This window comes from Lepidochelys olivacea (assembly GCF_965140295.1).
Source record: "Lepidochelys olivacea isolate rLepOli2 genome assembly, chromosome: 4".
Classification (NCBI taxonomy): Eukaryota; Metazoa; Chordata; order Testudines; family Cheloniidae; genus Lepidochelys; species Lepidochelys olivacea.
This window is the reverse complement of record NC_140414.1, coordinates 98,914,971-98,933,625: the sequence shown is the minus strand read 5'-3', so window position 1 is coordinate 98,933,625 and position 18,655 is coordinate 98,914,971. Positions and strand designations below refer to the sequence as shown.

Here is an 18,655-nt window from a genome sequence, read left to right as displayed (position 1 = left end):
CAGGTTCAGCATAGGCTGCCGAAGGACACCAGCATCCAGCTGCCTTTCTTGAACTTCAGCCAGATGCCTTAACATGTCTGTTTGCTCCCCCATAATCCACACCATCTTGTCCTGCACATCACACTTGTGTTCCCTGCATGCTCTTCTGTCCTCGTGGTCATTGTGCAGGTTCTCAGACAATGCAATCCTCCATGCACTGAGCTCCGTCTTGTCACTCATGGAGGCACGCATTAACTCATTGAGCATGTCCTCCCAAGTCTTCTTTTTCCACCTTCTAATCTGGAAAAGTCTCTGTCCCATTGTGGAGGGTGCACCTATGTACAAGGTTTCAGCTGCAAAGAATACAAAATACAAGGGTAGCATTGACAGTGCATCATTGTTTCTGGTGCAAGATTAAATCTTTTTATAAAAGAAACAACCCTCAATGCACTTCCCTGCAAGCCACAATGTAAGCAGACTGCAGGCTACTGCAGGAGTCAGTTTGCTACTCCAACCATGGTGAGTCAGGCCATGAGGCCTTATGCTGCAGCTTTTGTTAAGACATCCTTGGAATCAATGGTTGCAACCTCAGCACAACCCCCTTTCCCATAGCAACCTGGATGGTACTTGAGACAGGCACTAGTGTAAAGCCCCACAAATAGTTTGATTGTTACAAAAGCGGCACCGGGTTGAGGTGGAAGGGAGACAAATAGGAAGTGCCCCCCCCCACTTTTTTTTTTTAAATGTTGGCTGCAATACACAGTGATTCCTTCTAACCACAACCATGGCACGCTCAGGAAAGTGTGGCTGTGTGACCCAGAATTCACCAAACAGGGACAGATTACTTATCGAATTGCTTGCAGTTTAAGGGCTAGCATATAAAACTTCCCCTGTTTTCTCTAGGTGACCATATACAATATCACTCTCCTGAGGGTAACAGGGGCAGAAAGGGAGCGGATGCTGCAAGAGTCTGGGTACAGATCTGGGCCTTATGCTGCAATGCTGTGTGCTGCAATGATGCCAGAAGAGTTAATACTGGAGTGGCGCAAGAAAGTGTCCTACCGTGGTGGACGAAATAAGGCAGCCCTTCCCAGAACCTTCTGCAAAGGATTGCAGAGTATCTCCATAAAAGCTTCTTAGAGATCTCGAGGGAGGATTCCTGGACCATCCCCGGGCTTATAAACAGTTTTTTTTCGGAGAACATTCTCTGTGTAGCTGGAGTGGCCACCAATAACTTCTATCTCAATTTTTAAATTCCGATTCAACATTAAAAATAGTAGCATGTAACCCCTACAGGTTGACTGAAAATGTGTATTCACCAGAGGTGTCTTCCCTGGCATCATGCTCCGTCGACAACTGATCCTGTGAGGGGATGGCCTCCAGAGTTAAAAAAAGTTCTTGGCTGTCGGGGAGAATAGATCCTCCACTTGCCTGCCATGCATTCTCCTCCTTGTCAACAATGTCCTCCTCGTTGTTGCCCAAGGTCACCCAGGGCTCCTGGGAGGTATCCACGGAGTGTTTTGGGGTAGTTGTGGGGTCGATGCCGAGAATCGCATGCAGCTCCTCAAAGAAGAGGCATGTCTGTGGGGCAGAACCAGAGTGACTGTTCACCTCCCTTGTCTTCTGATACGCTTGCCAGAGCTCCTTTATTTTCACACAGCACTGCTGTGTGTCCTGGTGTAGCCCTTCTCCCCCATGCCCTGTGCGATTTTGGCATAAATGTTAGTGTTTCTTCTGCTGGTTCGGAGCTCTGCCTGCACAGACTTTTCCCCCAACACAGCAATAAGATCCACTACATCCTGTGTGCTCCATGCCAGAGTGCATTTGCGGCCTTGAGCATCCACCATCAGCTGTGTTGATGAACTCTCCAGGCCGATCAAACAGGAATTGAAAATTCAAAAGTTCCTGGGGCTTTAACAGGAGGGCAGCTGCTTCCTGTGTACCTGGCTGAAGTGCAGTGGAGTTGAAAGTGATCTCCAGAGCAGTCACAGTGGAGCACTGTGGGACAGCTCCTGGAGGTCAATTCGTTCAAATTGCTGTGCAGTGTCTACATTGTCCCCATGTCGATGCATGGACGGCGACTGAAGCACTGTGCCTCTTGTGGAGGTGGAGTACAGAAGTCAACTTTACAAGCCCTTTAGGTCAGCGGAAGGGACGCTGTAGTGTAGACACATACATTATTAACTCGACCTAACGTGGCATATGTCGACCTAACTTTGTAGTGTAGACCAGGCCTGAGCCAGATTCTCTCATTTCACTGATACTGATTTTACTGACTTCAGCTAATCCTGATTCAGACTGGTGTAAATCAGAATCTAACTCATTATTTCGTTCTTCTCTTATCTCAATACCTTTTCCCATGCTGCCCATGATGCATCTAATCTCTTGGTACTTACACAGTGTTCATTGCTATAACAACTGAGTACATCACAAACATTAATACCCCTATAAAGAAGTGAAAGCAGTTCAAAACAGCAGTGTATCAGTGTGCACTAAGGAACTTTTAGTGCACAGCAGGAGGGTCCACCCAGAAAGTTAGCGTACAGCACACTGGAGCACTGCAAATTTACACCCCAGCATGCCACACATTAATTGATCATTTAGGTATGCCCTAGTCCATATAATAAATGTCACATTACACACAGGGCCCAATCTTCTATTGGTATAAATTAGCATAGTTCTACTGAAGTAAACAGAGCTACAACAACTTATACCAGTTGCTCTCGCCCAAAATATATAAAAATATAACATTGTTAATAAATCACTATTATATGGCACCTTTCTTCTTAAATAGTTCCAAAGTCCGTCACAAGTACAGTACACATAGAATCACAAATACACTTACTCACATACACCTTTACATGATAATCCCATATACTATATGTTCTAAAATAATTTGTTAACATTAATTATGTCTTTCTGTAGTTCTGGATTTTTAGTTTTGGATTTTTATTCATTGGATTTTTTTTTCTTAGAGACAGAAAAGTTTGAAATTATTGTTACAGCTCCTTCTGTGGCTTAATAAACACAAGGAACAACTGATCCAAAGTTAAAGATATTATACAACACAGATTAAAACATTCCATTCTGTAACTAAAATAACCTATTCTCCCTGGGCTGCTGAAGGAGCAGCACATTAGGTGGGGTTTTTTTTGGTAAGAGTCTAAAGAGGGTGTCTGGACTCTGATCCTGCTCTTGCAATGAGGAGGTCTCCCTATGCAGAACTTACTGATGGATCAGGGCCTAAAAAAAATTTGATGTACATGTTAATACACTGTCAAGAATGTTTGTTTCTGGTTTCAAAGTTAGAGAGATATGTTTTCTGACTTAGCTACAACAGCTTTCTTTACTGTTTTGGGGAAGTGAATTTATTTTTGTTCTTTCACTCCAAAGTGGATTATTAATTATATCTTTTAGTAGGACTTATTTTGAAGTTATAGAACTAAAACCATCAAGATGAGCAACGGATTGCACAAGAAGGGCCAAATTCTTTACCGACATAACTCCACTGACTTTAGTGGAGAATTTGCCCCTATGATTACAAAAGCAGTTACACCGAAGAAAAAGCTCTACATTCATATAATATTAGAAGGAAAGTTGTGTTTTCAGATAAAAGGCATTTTCAAACCTTGGAAAGTTTAAAATTGTACAAACATATCCAATTACCTCAATTTTAACTATTACATTGAGACTAAGGGTCCCAATCCAATTGCCTATTTGGCATGAGTTGTCCCATTGACTATTTATACGCAAAAAGTTAAGCAGATGTATAAATCATTGCAGGCTCAGGGCCAGATTAAGTAACTGGGATAACTCACCCAAACCCAATATCCACATGACTTCCACAGAGTAAGGGGGCAGACTTTTGTAATGGTCCCTTGATATACTGTAGCTTTTACAATAGTCAGTTTTACTAAAAGTGAGCATGACTCACTGCAATTGTCATGTTACCTCAAACTTTTTGTTACCTCACTTTTCTTGAGTCCAATTCTCCCTTTTGCTAGAGCCCCTTAGCCACAGTGACCTTGATGCAATAGCTACATCAAGTTTGCTACAAAGTAAATTGAACCTTATAAAAAGTGAATGCAATATTGGATCCCAAATGTTTAAATTGTGCAGTCTGTTCTGCTGCTAGCCGGCGTACTGCCAGTGCTACTGCTCTGTTATACTCCGTCTTCATTTCTACTGTGCTTAGCATTTTTGCTCTTCAATCTTTCGTCTCCAGAACACAGGAACCAGTGGATAAACGGCACAGTTGAAACATAAGTAAGTTTGCTAGCTGTGTGTTCAGGTTTTGTTGCTTCTTAGTATTGCTGTTTAAAAAAATACATTCCATAGTAGCAAAATTTTTTCCTGTCATGCCTGGACTTGAAACAGAAAGAATGGAGGAAAATTTATATATAAATTAGGGCTGTCAAGCATTTTTTTTAAAAAATATTTTTGATTACAAATATTTGTACAGTAAAAATGGCAAACAAAAGAAATAGTATTTTTCAATTCATCTCATACAAGTACTGTAGTGCAATATCTTTATTGTGAAAGCTGAACTTAAGTGTAGAATTATGTACAAAAAACCCTGCATTATAATAAAAAAATGTAAAACTTTAGAGCCTACAAGTCCATTCAGTCCTACTTCTTGTTCAGCCAAATCACTAAAAGAAGTTTGTTTACATTTGCAGGAGATAATGCTGCCCGCTTCTTGTTTACAATATCACCTGAAAGTGAGAACAGGCATTCACATGGCACTGTTGAAGCTGTCACTGCAAGATATTTATGTGCCAGATGCACTAGAGATTCATATGTCCCTTCATACTTCAACCACTGTTCCAGAGGACATGCGTCCATGCTGATAACAGGTTCTGCTTGATAACCATCCAAAGCAGTGCAGACTGACGCATCTTCATTTTCATCATCTGAGTCAGATGTCACCAGCAGAAAGGTTGATTTTCTTTTCTGGTGGTTTGAGTTCTGTAGTTTCTACACCAAAGTGTTACTCTTTTATGACTTCTGAAAGCATGCTCTACACCTTATCCCTCTCAGATTTTGGAAGGCACTTCAGATTCTAAAACCTTGAGTTTTAGAGTGCTGTAGCTATCTTTAGACATCTCACAGTGGTACCTTCTTTGTGTTTTGTCAAATCTGCAGTGAAAGTGGTCTTAAAATAAACAACATGTGCTGGGTCATCATCTGAGACTGCTATAACATGAAATAGTGGCAGAATGCAAGTAAAACAGAGTAGGAGACATACAATTCTCCTCCCAGGAGTTCAGTCACAAATTTAATTAATGCATTTTTTTAAATGAGCATCATCAGCACAGAAGCATATCCTCTAGAATGGTGGCGAAAGCATGAAGGCGCATACGAATGTTTAGCATAACTGGCATGTAAATACTTTGCAATGCTGGCTACAAAAGTACCATGTGAATGCCTGTTTTCACTTTCAGGTGACATTTAAATAAGAAGTAGGCAGCATTATCTCCCGTAAATGTAAACAAACTTGTTTGTCTTAGTCATTGGCTAAACAAGAAGTAGGACTGAGTGGACTTGTAGGCTCTAAAGTTTTACATTGTTTTATTTTTGAATGTAGGTTTTTTGTACATAATTCTAAACTTAAGTTCAGCTTTCATGATAAAGAGATTGCACTACAGTACTTGTATAAAGTGAATTGAAAAATACTATTTCTTTTGTTTGCCATTTTTACAGTGCAAATATTTGTAATAAAATATAAAGTGAGCACTGTACACTTTGCATACTGTGTTGCAATTGAAACCAATATATTTAAAAATGTAGAAAACATCCAAAAATATTTAATATATTTCAATTGGTATTCTATTGTTTAACAGTGCAATTAATTGCAATTGATTTTTTTAATCATGATTAATTTTTTTGAGTTACTTTGTGAGTTAACTGCGATTAATTGACAGCCCTAATATAAATGAAAGGGTTTGGTACAAATTTGCAATCAAAGCGGGTTCTCAGCCAGTCATGAAGAATGTTGATGTTTACCAGCCAAATGAGCCAATCATCTACCCAAACATCCAGATTTTAGAAGCAAAAGGTAAGAACAGAAAACATATTATATGATGGCCAATATCTATTTGGATGCTAGACAAATTGTTTAGGTTTGTTAATAAATACTGCTGGCAGCATTGCTCTAAATTATGTGGTTACGTTATTCAAGACTTTGTAGTTAAATAATTGCTATTGTTTTGACTGCTTTTACGTTTTTTTAATTATTAGCTCAGATTTCTTTATATCTATTTCTTTTTCTGTTACTATCCCCATAGCACCCGTAGTGCTTTGGATCATCAGTCTCTCAAGGGACAATTTTTTTCTTTTCATAAATAGGGGCACCGTGTCCTTACGCAGTTCTTGGACATTGAATATGGTCCAAACTTACCCCTTCCTGGGGTTTGCCTGAGAAGTTATCAAAATGATGATTCTTTTCACAATACACTCCAATGATTATCCAGGTAGCTGCCTTAGTATTTTCTGAACAAGAAGCTCCTTTAAATTGAATTAGTCATATAACCATGCTTACACTATAAGAAAAAAAGAGTTTGTTCCCAAATATTTAAAGTTTGTTTTGAAGCTTTAAAGTTAACAACAAACTGCATATCTCTTGTAGTAAGAATCTCTGTTTAAAATGGACATGTTTAAAATTTGGAATATAATTCTCAGCTTTGAGGCAGAAATCAAACACAACACTCCAAATACATTATCAGTCTGAATAATATGGGATATCTGTAATTGATATAGCTTATCTAGCAAATTGAACTTTGCATCAATGTCTTAAAAAAAGTTAAAGCATTGGATTTTTATGTCATTGACAAATAAATTTGACTTCACTTTCATCAGCTCAAAACAAGAAAAACAAGATCTGTTCTGAAACCACTAGGTAACAAAGTTAGTATCTTTTTATGATTACATATAGCAAGAACAAACACAGTGAATCACACTGCGGGTGTGTACACGCTGCACCCATTTTGCTCATTGGCATGTGCAGAAAATTCCTGTGGGGTGAAAATTTCACCCGCATAGAGCCTGAGTGATCAAGTCACACACCACAACAAAGAGGCAGGACCCAAAGCTGCAGCACACCTCCCATGTTACTACTGTTACAATGCAGCCACAGCCTCTCCATGCCAGTTGTGGTGAATGTTTTGTGGAAACTAAAGGCCCTCCCCAGTCCCTAAAGTTACTCCTACCAAGGCCTGTGGTGTCAGTCTATGCAGAGCCAGAACACAGACTCTTTATTTGGCATTCCAGAGGCCCACAGGCCCTCTTTCTGCATGCTTGCTGTACCCTCATGTGGTCTATCCTATGTGAGGCTTAGGGTTCATAATGACTTATGTAAGGGGCTGTTGGCCCCTTACTAAAACTCAGTGTGTTTTTTTTGGTTGGCCACCTCCTAGTACCAAAAGAAAGGGGAAGGGTCGATGCAAAATCAGGACCCTGAGACTGACAGTCCGCAGGAACAACAGGGAGAGGCCAATGCTCCAGGTTAGCCTCATTGACAGGGTGGGCAGGCTAATTAGGGAGTCGGGGGGGGGGTCCCCATCTTCCATGTGAGCTGGAACTACCTGGGACAGAGTGGGGCCAGTCCTAAGGAGAGAGCAGGAGCCCAAACTGAGCTGGAGAGCAGGGCTACACCAACCAGAGAAGCAGCCGAGGAAGTAGATCCGTGCTGGGAGCAGAGCCACAGAAGCAGCCCAGAGAGCAGCCCTGTGCTGGGAGGAGAACTGCAGCACAGAGCCAGAGGGGCCAGAAAAAGCAACCCAGGGGGCAGGAGCCAGAGCAGCATCAGTGCTGAGGCAGAGTGGAGCTGGGGCTGGAGCAGTCCGAAGCCAGGTGCAGTGAGCAGCTGGGGAGAAGTGACAGGGGACCCTGGGCAACAGGCCCAGCGCAGGGAGATGCCCCCAGCCAAGAGGCCTGGCAGGCCAGACTTGGAAGGGGATCGTAACCCCGACAGTGGGGGTTGACACTGAGAAGAAGGGTCCTGCCACGTAGAGCCTGTATGCATATGGCCACCACCAGAGCAAGTGTCTGACCTGCAACATCCCTGCAGCACAGCCAGGGCCTGAGAAGGAGGCCTGGGACATGTCATGAGCAGACTATGAACTTCCCTTATATTCCAGAGATGCTGGCAGAGGAGGCAGGTTTGGATAATTTTTGGTGGTGCCCAGAACAGGTCCAAGGTCTCCCCCTCAAGGCTCTGGGAGAGAGTTTGGGTGCTGGGTGAAGGCTCTGGGCTGGGGCAGGGGTGCAGGAGGGGGCCAGGGGGTCCACGCTTACCTTGTGCGGTGTCGGCTCCTGAAAGCGACCCGCAGACCCCTCTTGCAGCAGCTCGGCACTCGGGGCCGGGGCAGCGTGTGGAGACTTTCCCTCCACCCCCCTCCCCAGGGCCGCAGGGACATGCTGGCCGCCTCCCGGAGTGGCGCGGCGCGGGCGGGCAGGAAGCCGCCATAGGCTGTGTCTACACTGCCACTTTCAGCGCTAAAAACAGTGTGAAGAAACACCCCCCCAGCGACAAAAGTTTTAGCGCTGAAAAGCGCCGGTACAGACAGTGCTTTTATCCCCTCTGAGCTCCCCTTTGCCCTGGATTCCCCACGGCCCCGTCACCGTGACACCACAATGAGGCGAGCGGGGGCAGGGCTCCGGCCGCGGCCTCCGCACCTGGGCGGGGAGTGGCTGAGGGAGGTGGGGGCCGGTGCAGCGCCGGGCGGGGCTGGAGGCCGGGATGTGGCTGTGAGGAGACGCTGCGCCCAGCACTCCGTGAGAGCCCAGAGGCATGGGGGAGCAGCCCGTGATGGTACCAGCCCGGGAGCCCTGCCGCGCAGGTCAGTCGCACCCGCCCGGGAGCGGGGAGCAGTGAAGGGCCGAGAGGGGCTGGCCTGAGGGAGGGCAGAGGAGCGGGCAGGTGGCTGGGGAGGCGGCGGCGGACGGGCTGACTCGGGAGAGAGCAGCCTGTGGGGAGGCGATGGGGAGAAGAGCGCGGACAGCCGGCAGGAGGCGCTGCTGGGCGGAGTGGGGCTGGGGTGGGCTGTGTCTCCACAGCAGTAGCGGCCTGACGCTGGTGCGACCTTCCTGGGAACAGAGCAGCCTGCAAATGCAGTGGGGCGGATTGAGAAAGATCCCGTCTCTAGGGCAGCACCTAGCGATCTGAGATTCTGTTCTACAACGGTTGTTGTAGCACTGATTTCACTATAGCTGTTAGGTTAAACAAGCAAGGCAAGTATTATACCGCTATAAACACACTGAGGGTATGTCTACACTACGAAATAAGGTCGAATTTATAGAAGTCGGTTTTTTAGAAATCGGTTTTATATATTCGAGTGTGTGTCCCCACAGAAAATGCTCTAAGTGCATTAACTCGGCGGAGCGCTTCCACAGTACCGAGGCTAGAGTCGACTTCTGGAGCATTGCACTGAGGGTGGCTATCCCACAGTTCCTGCAGTCTCCGCTGCCCATTGGAATTCTGGGTTGAGATCCCAATGCCTGATGGGGCTAAAACATTGCCGCAGGTGGTTCTGGGTACATATCGTCAGGCCCCCGTTCCCTCCCTCCCTCCCTCCGTGAAAGCAAGGGCAGACAATCGTTTTGCGCCTTTTTTCCTGAGTTACCTGTGCAGACGCCATACCACGGCAAGCATGGAGCCCGCTCAGGTAACCGTCACCCTATGTCTCCTGGGTGCTGGCAGACGTGGTACTGCATTGCTACACAGCAGCATCAACCCATTGCCTTGTGGCAGCAAGACGGTACAGTACAACTGGTAGCCGTCATCGTCATGTCCGAGGTGCTCCTGGCCACACGTGCGCAGGGACTAAATTTGGAGTCACTTGACCAGGTCATTCTCTTTAGTCCTGCAGTCAGTCCTATTGAACCATCTTATGGTGAGCAGGCAGGCAATACGGATTGCTAGCAGTCCTACTGTACCATCTTCTGCTAGGCAGGCAAGAGATGAGGATGGCTAGCAGTCCTACTGCACCGTCTTCTGCCGAGCAGCCATGAGATGTGGATGGCTTGCAGTCCTTCTGCACCGTCTGCTGCCAGCCAAAGATGTAAAAGATAGATGGAGTAGATCAAAACAAGAAATAGACCATATTTGTTTTGTAACCGTCCCCTCCCCCGTCTAGGGAACTCATTCCTCTAGGTCACACTGCAGTCACTCACAGAGAAGGTGCAGTGAGGTAACTCTAGCCATGTATCAATCAGAGGCCAGACCAACCTGCTTGTTCCAATAAGAACAATTACTTAAGTGCACCATTTCTTATTGGAACCCTCCATGAAGTCCTGCTTGAAATACTCATTGATGTAAAGCCACCCCCTTTGTTGATTTTAATTCCCTGTAAGCCATGTCGTCAGTCGCCCCTCCCTCCGTCAGAGCAACGGCAGACAATCATTCTGTGCCTTTTTTCTGTGCGGACGCCATACCAAGGCAAGCATGGAGGCCGCTCAGCTCACTTTGGCAATTAGGAGCACATTAAACACCACACGCATTATCCAGCAGTGTATGCAGCACCAGAACCTGGCAGAGTGATACCGGACGAGGAGGCGATGTCAGCGCGGTCACGTGAGTGATCAGGACATGGACACAGATTTCTCTCAAAGCATGGGCCCTGCCAATGCATGCATCATGGTGCTAATGGGGCAGGTTCATGCTGTGGAACGCCGATTCTGGGCTTGGGAAACAAGCACAGACTGGTGGGACCGCATAGTGTTGCAGATCTGGGACGATTCCCAGTGGCTGCGAAACTTTCGCATGTGTAAGGGCACTTTCATGGAACTTTGTGACTTGCTTTCCCCTGCCCTGAGGTGCATGAATACCAAGATGAGAGCAGCCCTCACAGTTGAGAAGCGAGTGGCGATAGCCCTGTGGAAGCTTGCAATGCCAGACAGCTACCGGTCAGTTGGGAATCCATTTGGAGTGGGCAAATCTACTGTGGGGGCTGCTGTGATGCAAGTAGCCCACGCAATCAAAGATCTGCTGATATCAAGGATAGTGACCCTGGGAAATGTGCAGGTCATAGTGGATGGCTTTGCTGCAATGGGATTTCCTAACTGTGGTAGGGCCATAGACGGAACCCATATCCCTATCTTGGCACCGGAGCACGAAGCCGGCGAGTACATAAACCGCAAGGGGTACTTTTCAAAAGTGCTGCAAGCTCTGGTGGATCACAAGGGACGTTTCACCAACATCAACGTGGGATGGCCGGGAAAGGTACATGACGCTCGCATCTTCAGGAACTCTGGTCTGTTTCAAAAGCTGCAGGAAGGGACTTTATTCCCAGACCAGAAAATAACTGTTGGGGATGTTGAAATGCCTATATGTATCCTTGGGGACCCAGCCTACCCCTTAATGCCATGGCTCATGAAGCCGTACACAGGCAGCCTGGACAGTAGTCAGGAGCTGTTCAACTACAGGCTGAGCAAGTGCAGAATGGTGGTAGAATGTGCATTTGGACGTTTAAAGGCGCGCTGGCGCAGTTTACTGACTCACTTAGACCTCAGCAAAACCAATATTGCCACTGCTATTACTGCTTGCTGTGTGCTCCACAATATCTGAGAGAGTAAGGGGGAGATGTTTATGGTGGGGTGGGAGGTTGAGGCAAATCACCTGGCTGCTGGTTATGCGCAGCCAGACACCAGGGCGGTTAGAAGAGCACAGGAGGGCGCGGTACGCATCAGAGAAGAAAACCAGTTTCATGACTGGCCAGGCTACGGTGTGAAAGTTCTGTTTGTTTCTCCTTGATGAAACCCTCCACCCCTTGGTTCACTCTACTTCCCTGTAAGCTAACCACCCTCCCCTCCTCCCTTCGATCACCGCTTGCAGAGGCAATAAAGTCATTGTTGCTTCACATTCATGCATTCTTTATTCATTCATCACACAAATAGGGGGATGACTACCAAGGTAGCCCAGGAGGGGTGGTGGAGGAGGGAAGGAAAATGCCACACAGCACTTTAAAAGTTTACAACTTTAAAATTTATTGAATGTCAGCCTTCTGTTTTTTGGGCAATCCTCGGTGGTGGAGTGGCTGGTTGGCCAGAGGCCCCCCCACCGCGTTCTTGGGCGTCTGGGTGTGGAGGCTATGGAACTTGGGAAGGAGGGTGGTTGGTTACACATGGGTTGTAGTGGCAGTCTGTGCTCCAGCTGCCTTTGCTGCAGCTGAACCATACACTGGAGCATATTGGTTTGATCCTCCAGCAGCCTCAGCATTGAATCCTGCCTCCTCTCATCACGCTGCCGCCACCTTTGAGCTTCAGCCCTGTCTTCAGCCCGCCACTTACTCTCTTCAGCCCGCCACCTCTCCTCCTGGTCATTTTGAGCTTTCCTGCACTCTGACATTATTTGCCTCCACACATTCGTCTGTGCTCTGTCAGTGTGGGAGGACAGCATGAGCTCAGAGAACATTTCATCACGAGTGCGTTTTTTTTCTTTCTAATCTTCACTAGCCTCTGGGAAGGAGAAGATCCTGTGATCATTGAAACACATGCAGCTGGTGGAGAAAAAAAGGGACAGCGGTATTTAAAAAGACACATTTTATAAAACAGTGGCTACACTCTTTCAGGGTAAACCTTGCTGTTAACATTACATACATAGCACATGTGCTTTCGTTACAAGGTCGCATTTTGCCTCCCCCCACCACGTGGCTACCCCCTCAACCCTCCCCCCTCCCCGTGGCTAACAGCGGGGAACATTTCTGTTCAGCCATAGGCAAACAGCCCAGCAGGAACGGGCACCTCTGAGTGTCCCCTGAAGAAAAGCACCCTATTTCAACCAGGTGACCATAAATGATATCTCACTCTCCTGAGGATAACACAGAGAGATAAAGAACAGATGTTGTTTGAATGCCGGCAAACATACACTGCAATGCTTTGTTGTACAATGATTCCCGAGTACATGTCACTGGCCTGGAGTGGTAAAGTGTCCTACCATGGAGGACGCAATAAGACTGCCCTCCCCAGAAACCTTTTGCAAAGGCTTTGGGAGTACATCCAGGAGAGCTGCGAATGCCAGGCCAAATTAATCCTTTCACGTGCTTGCTTTTAAACCATGTATAGTATTTTAAAAGGTACACTCACCGGAGGTCCCTTCTCTGCCTGCCGGGTCCAGGAGGCAGCCTTGGGTGGGTTCGGGGGGTACTGGCTCCAGGTCCAGGGTGAGAAACAGTTCCTGGCTGTCAGGGAAAACCGGTTTCTCCGCTTGCTTGCTGTGAGCTATCTACAACCTCATCATCATCATCTTCTTTGTCCCCAAAACCTGCTCCCGTGTTGCCTCTATCTCCATCGAAGGAGTCAAACAACACGGCTGGGGTAGTGGTGGCTGAACCCCCTAAAATGGCATGCAGCTCATCATACAAGCGGCATATTTGGGGCTCTGACCCGGAGCGGCTGTTCGCCTCTCTGGTTTTCTGGTAGGCTTGCCTCAGCTCCTTAAGTTTCACGGGGCACTGCTTCGGGTCCCTGTTATGGCCTCTGTCCTTCATGCCCTGGGAGATTTTGACAAAGGTTTTGGCATTTCGAAAACTGGAATGGAGTTCTGATAGCACGGATTCCTCTCCCCATACAGCGATCAGATCCCGTACCTCCCGTTCAGTCCATGCTGGAGCTCTTTTGCGATTCTGGGACTCCATCATGGTCACCTCTGCTGATGAGCTCTGCATTGTTACCTGCAGCTTGCCACGCTGGCCAAACAGGAAATGAGATTCAAAAGTTCGCGGTTCTTTTCCTGTCTACCCGGCCAGTGCATCTGAGTTGAGAGTGCTGTCCAGAGCGGTCACAATGGAGTACTCTGGGATAGCTCCCGGAGGCCGATACCATTGAATTGTGTCCACAGTACCCCAAATTCGACCTGGCAAGGCCGATTTAAGCGCTAATCCACTTGTCAGGGGTGGAGTAAGGAAATCGATTTTTAAGAGCCCTTTAAGTCGACAATGGCTTCATCGTGTGGATGGGTGCAGGTTTACATCGATTGAATGCTGCTAAATTCAACCTAAAGTCCTAGTGTAGACCAGGGCTCAGTGATACAGCCTGTGCCCACAGGCATTACACTGGTGCAAAAACTGTGTGCGGAGAAATCAAGAGTAGCTAATTTGATGCTTACCTCTCTCTCCGCTGTTTTTGCTGTTGTCCCATAATTTAAACAGACTCCCTTCAGCACAGGTACACACAGAGCAGAAGTTAGCATCCTGGGTCTCTGATCCTGAGTGGGACTTTTGGTTGCTGCTGCTGCAATACAATCATAAATACACTAAAGTGAAGTTCTGCCCTGAAAGATGACTAAGAATGTCACTTTCACAAATCTGCTCTCTGTGTATTAAAGCACCAAAAAGCAGCAAGAGGGTGATGATGTCTCTTGGTTCCATTGACATGAGATTGGGCAAAAGTAGCTACAGTACAATTTCTACAAAAACTGAACATGTAACTTTATTTAATATCTTAGGGCCTGATCTTACTATCCTTGGACAGAACTCCCAAAACTTCTGGAGAAGAGCATTATTTACTGAACTAAAATATACTTAATAGGCTCTGCTGTGTTGGGCAGTAACTTAGTATCTGGATAAAGCAGACCAAGTCAAGGGTATTCTGCTTCTTTCTCATCTCACCCTTGGGGTTGCCATTTTAAAAAAAGTGTATAAAAGTTAGCCCCTGTTACAAGATGGCAACATCCGTGTTTCATTATATCAGAGCTGCAGTTATGTGTTTAGTAACTAGTATGGAGAGAAGGATCCTGTACTGATAATGACACCGAATATCAGGCCACACCAACTCTGAAGGAAAGTTGGAACTATTTTTGGAAGCTCTTTAAAATTTCCAGGTTTGGCTTTGTACTCTTCATAAATGCTACAGTATTTCAGCCTTATTCCCTGAACAAATGTTTCTTTAAACTGGCTTTTTTAGCTTCAACTTCTCTTCCTGTTAAAAAAAGCATAGTCCTATTTGCCCTGCAATGTCCAAATATTATAACTCATTTTTTTAACATAAAACAAGATGGTAAAGGAAGGGGTTAGAACATGGTCCATCCACCCCAGTATCCTGTCTACCGACAGTGGCCAATGCCAGGTGCCCCAGAGGGAGTGAACCTAACAGATAATGATCAAGTGATCTCTCTCCTGCCATCCATCTCCACTCTCTGACAATCAGAGGCTAGGGACATCATTCCTTGCCCATCCTGGCTAATAGCCATTAATGGACTTAACCTCCATGAATTTATCCAGTTCTCTTTTAAACCCTGTTATAGTCCTAGCCTTCACAATCTCCTCAGGCAAGGAGTTCCACAGATTGACTGTGCGCTGAGTGAAGAACTTCCTTTTATTTGTTTTAAACCTACTACCCATTAATTTCATTTGGTGGCCCCTAGTTCTTATATTATAGGAACATGTAAATAACTTTTCCTTATTCACTTTCTCCACACCACTCATGATTTTATATACCTCTATCATATCCCCCCTCAGTCTCCTCTTTTCCAAGATGAAAAGTCCTAGCCTCTTTAATCTCTCCTCATATGGGACCCGTTCCAAACCCCTAATCATTTTAGTTGCCCTTTTCTGAACCTTTTCTAATGCCAGCATATCTTTTTTTTGAGATGAGGGGACCACATCTGTATGCAGTATTCAAGATGTGTGCGTACATGGATTTATATAAAGGCAATAAGATATTCTCCATCTTATTCTCTATCCTGCTTTTAATGATTCCTAACATCCTGTTTGCTTTTTTGGCTGCCACTGCACACCATATGGACTTCGTCAGAGAACTATCCATGACGACTCCAAGATCTTTCTCCTGATTAGTTGTAGCTAAATTAGCCCCCATCATATTGTATGTATAGTTGGGGTTATTTTTTCCCATGTGCATTACTTTACATTTATCCACATTAAATTTCATTTGCCATTTTGTTGTCCAATCACTTAGTTTTTTGAGATCTTTTTGAAGTTCTTCACAGTCTGCTTTGGTCTTGACTATCTTGAGCAGTTTAGTATCATCTGCATCACTTTTCTTGATCAAAGCTCAAGTAATGTTGAGTGGTTCCAACTGAATTGTGTCAACCAAAGTGAAAATTGCCAGAATTCAGGGCCCTTGTCACAAAGGGAGAAATAAAATGGGTGGAGAGCAGAAGGGAAAGATGACGTCACAGAGGATCCATCTCACCAAAGGTTGAACTATGTAAGAATACTCACTAATTTGAGGGTCCTGTGATATTCGCACATTGAAATGAGTAAGGACTTGTGCTGTGAAAAGCTTAGATTAATTTCTTTGCATATTTGAAGGTGACCTGTAAAGTTGCAGGAGAAGAGGGAAATTGGGTTTATACCCTACTTTTTCCATGATATGTGAAAGAGGCTTGCACGATGTGTGGCAGTGATTTAAAAATAAAAAAAAAAACCCTTAAAAGTATCAGAAATGCTAATCCATACTTCTCTCTTCTTGTAAGAGAACATGTTGGATGACCCAGGGGTATGACTACACTAGAGCTGGAAGGCGTGAATGTGATCTCGAGGAGATATATACCTAGGCTCACTGTGAACAAGCTAGCGTGCCAAAAACAGAGGATAGCTGCGGTAGTATCTGCAGCAGGAGGAGCTCGCTGCCCTTTGTTTGTACTTATCTGAAATGCTAGGCATTTACTTGGGGTGGCTAGCCTCTCCCACCACTCATGCTACCACAGATGCACTCTGCTTTTAGCACACTAGCTTGATCCCAGTTAGTGCAGCTATGTCTCCTCAAGATGGAATTTACACCTTAGACTTGAAGTGTAAACCTACCATCAAAGATGTATATTACTTGTAATTGAAACTTTAACAAAGCAGTATTTTTTCCAGCTGTTAAAGTTAGTTAACAAAAGCAGAATTATATATGCTCTGAATAAAAAGAACCACTGTAATTAATCAGCTTTCACTTACCCAAAACAACAGAGTAGGACACTGTAGTAAGATTATAGTTAGAATAGAGTAGGGCATCAGGTTTGAACTGTACGAGATTAGTTTTATGAGTGATGAGGTGGCTGTAAAGAGTAAATATTTAAACAGTATAGGAGGTCACATTGGAACGGTAAGGACACATGGCAGGATGAGGTGTGTTTAAAGTGACCTACTACTGAACAACTTTTTAAATGCACCCACCATAATACAGTATAAAGTAGGGTGTTTTGAGTTCGTTTTCTGTCAAGGTGGTCATTATTCCAGAGACATTTTATTGGATCTGAATGATTTTTTAAATTTTCATAAAGAAAGACAATGAAAGTACAAAGTGGTAAATCACTTACAGCTTGGGTGTTGCCAAATACGACACACTTCATGGGATCGCCAATAGAATTTTGTAGGAGTGTTGTAAGTAAGACAAAAGAAGTAATTTTTACTCTGCTCAGCACTGAAAAGACCTCAACTGGAGTACTGTGTCCAGTTCTGGGTACCACACTTCAGGAAAGAGGCAGATGGATTGCTCTCCTCTGGACTTTCTCCAGTGAAAATAGTCAAAGGTCTAGAAAATATGACCTATGAAGAAAGATTGAAAATATTGGCTATGTTTTGTCTGGAGAAGAAAAGACTAAGAGAGGGGATTTGTAACAGTATTCAAGTATGTAAAAAGTTGTTATAAAGAGGAGGATAAGTCACCAGTGACCGATAAAATACATCCAAAAATACTCAAGAAGCTGACTTAGGAGATATGAGGTATTCATGATTAACTTCAAAAAGTAAGGAAGATGGGAGAGATTCCACAGGACTGGAAAAGGGCAAATATAGTGCCCATCTATAAAAAGGGAAATAAGGACAACCCCAGGGTATTGCAGATCAGTCAGCTTAACTTCAGTACAGGAAAGATAATGGAGCAAATAATTAAGCAATCAATTTGTGAACACCTGAAAGGAAAATATGGTGATAAGTAACAGTCAACATGGATTTGTGAAGAACAAATTGTGTCAAACCAACCTATTAGCTTTCTTTGGCAGGGTAACAAGCCTTATGGATAGTAGGGAACCAGTAGATGTGGTATATCTTGACTGTAGTAAGGCTTTTGATACCGTCTCGCATGACCTTCTCATAAAAAAACTAAGGAAATATAACGGATGGAGCTACTATAAGGTGGGTGTATAAGTGGTTGGAAAACTGTTCCCAGAGAGTAGTTTATCAGTGGTTCACAGTCAAGCTGGAAGGGCAAGTCGAGTGGGGTCTCGCAAGGATCAGTTCTGGGTCCAGTTCTGATCAATATCCTCATCAGTTATTTGGAAAATGGCATAGAGAGTACACTTATAAAGTTTGTGGACAATACCAAGCTGGGAGGGCTTGCAAGTGCTTTGGAGGATAAAATTAAAATTCAAAATGATCTGCACAAACGGGAGAAATGGTCTGACATAAATAGGATGAAATTCAATAAGGACAAATGCAAAGTAATCCATGTAGGAAGGAATAATCCGTTGCATACATACAAAATGGGAAATGATGCCTAGGAAGGAGTACTGCAGAAAGGGATCTGGGGGTCATAGTGGATCACAAGCTCAATATGAATCAGTGTAACTGTTGCGGGGGGAGAAAAAAAAACCACACACAAACATCATTCTGGGATGATTTAGCAGGAGTGTTGTAAGCAAGACATGTAGAAATTCTTCCCCTCTACTCTGCGCAGATATGGCCTCAGCTGGAGTATTGTGTCCAGTTCTGGGTGCTACATTTCAGGAAAG

At 44.9% G+C, this 18,655-nt stretch overlaps 2 protein-coding genes across 3 annotated transcripts in view; one reads left to right on the top strand and one right to left on the bottom strand.

Annotated features, from left to right (window-relative positions):
* CNGA1 (cyclic nucleotide gated channel subunit alpha 1) overlaps positions 1 to 8,628 on the bottom strand; it is a 47,868-nt gene extending 39,240 nt beyond the window's left edge. The window contains exon 1 of one of the 2 annotated variants that reach the window (XM_084625955.1): positions 8,275 to 8,628. In XM_084625955.1, the coding sequence (XP_084482081.1) occupies positions 8,275 to 8,446 (172 nt within the window). In that variant the 5' untranslated portion in view covers positions 8,447 to 8,628. The remainder of the gene's footprint in view (positions 1 to 8,274) is intronic. The other variant, XM_084625956.1, reaches the window with a different exon arrangement.
* Positions 8,629 to 8,690: 62 nt separating this feature from the next.
* Positions 8,691 to 18,655, top strand: part of NIPAL1 (NIPA like domain containing 1) — a 45,247-nt gene continuing 35,282 nt past the window's right edge. The window contains exon 1 of the mRNA XM_084625958.1: positions 8,691 to 8,819. Within this exon, the coding sequence (XP_084482084.1) occupies positions 8,771 to 8,819 (49 nt within the window). The 5' untranslated portion in view covers positions 8,691 to 8,770. The remainder of the gene's footprint in view (positions 8,820 to 18,655) is intronic.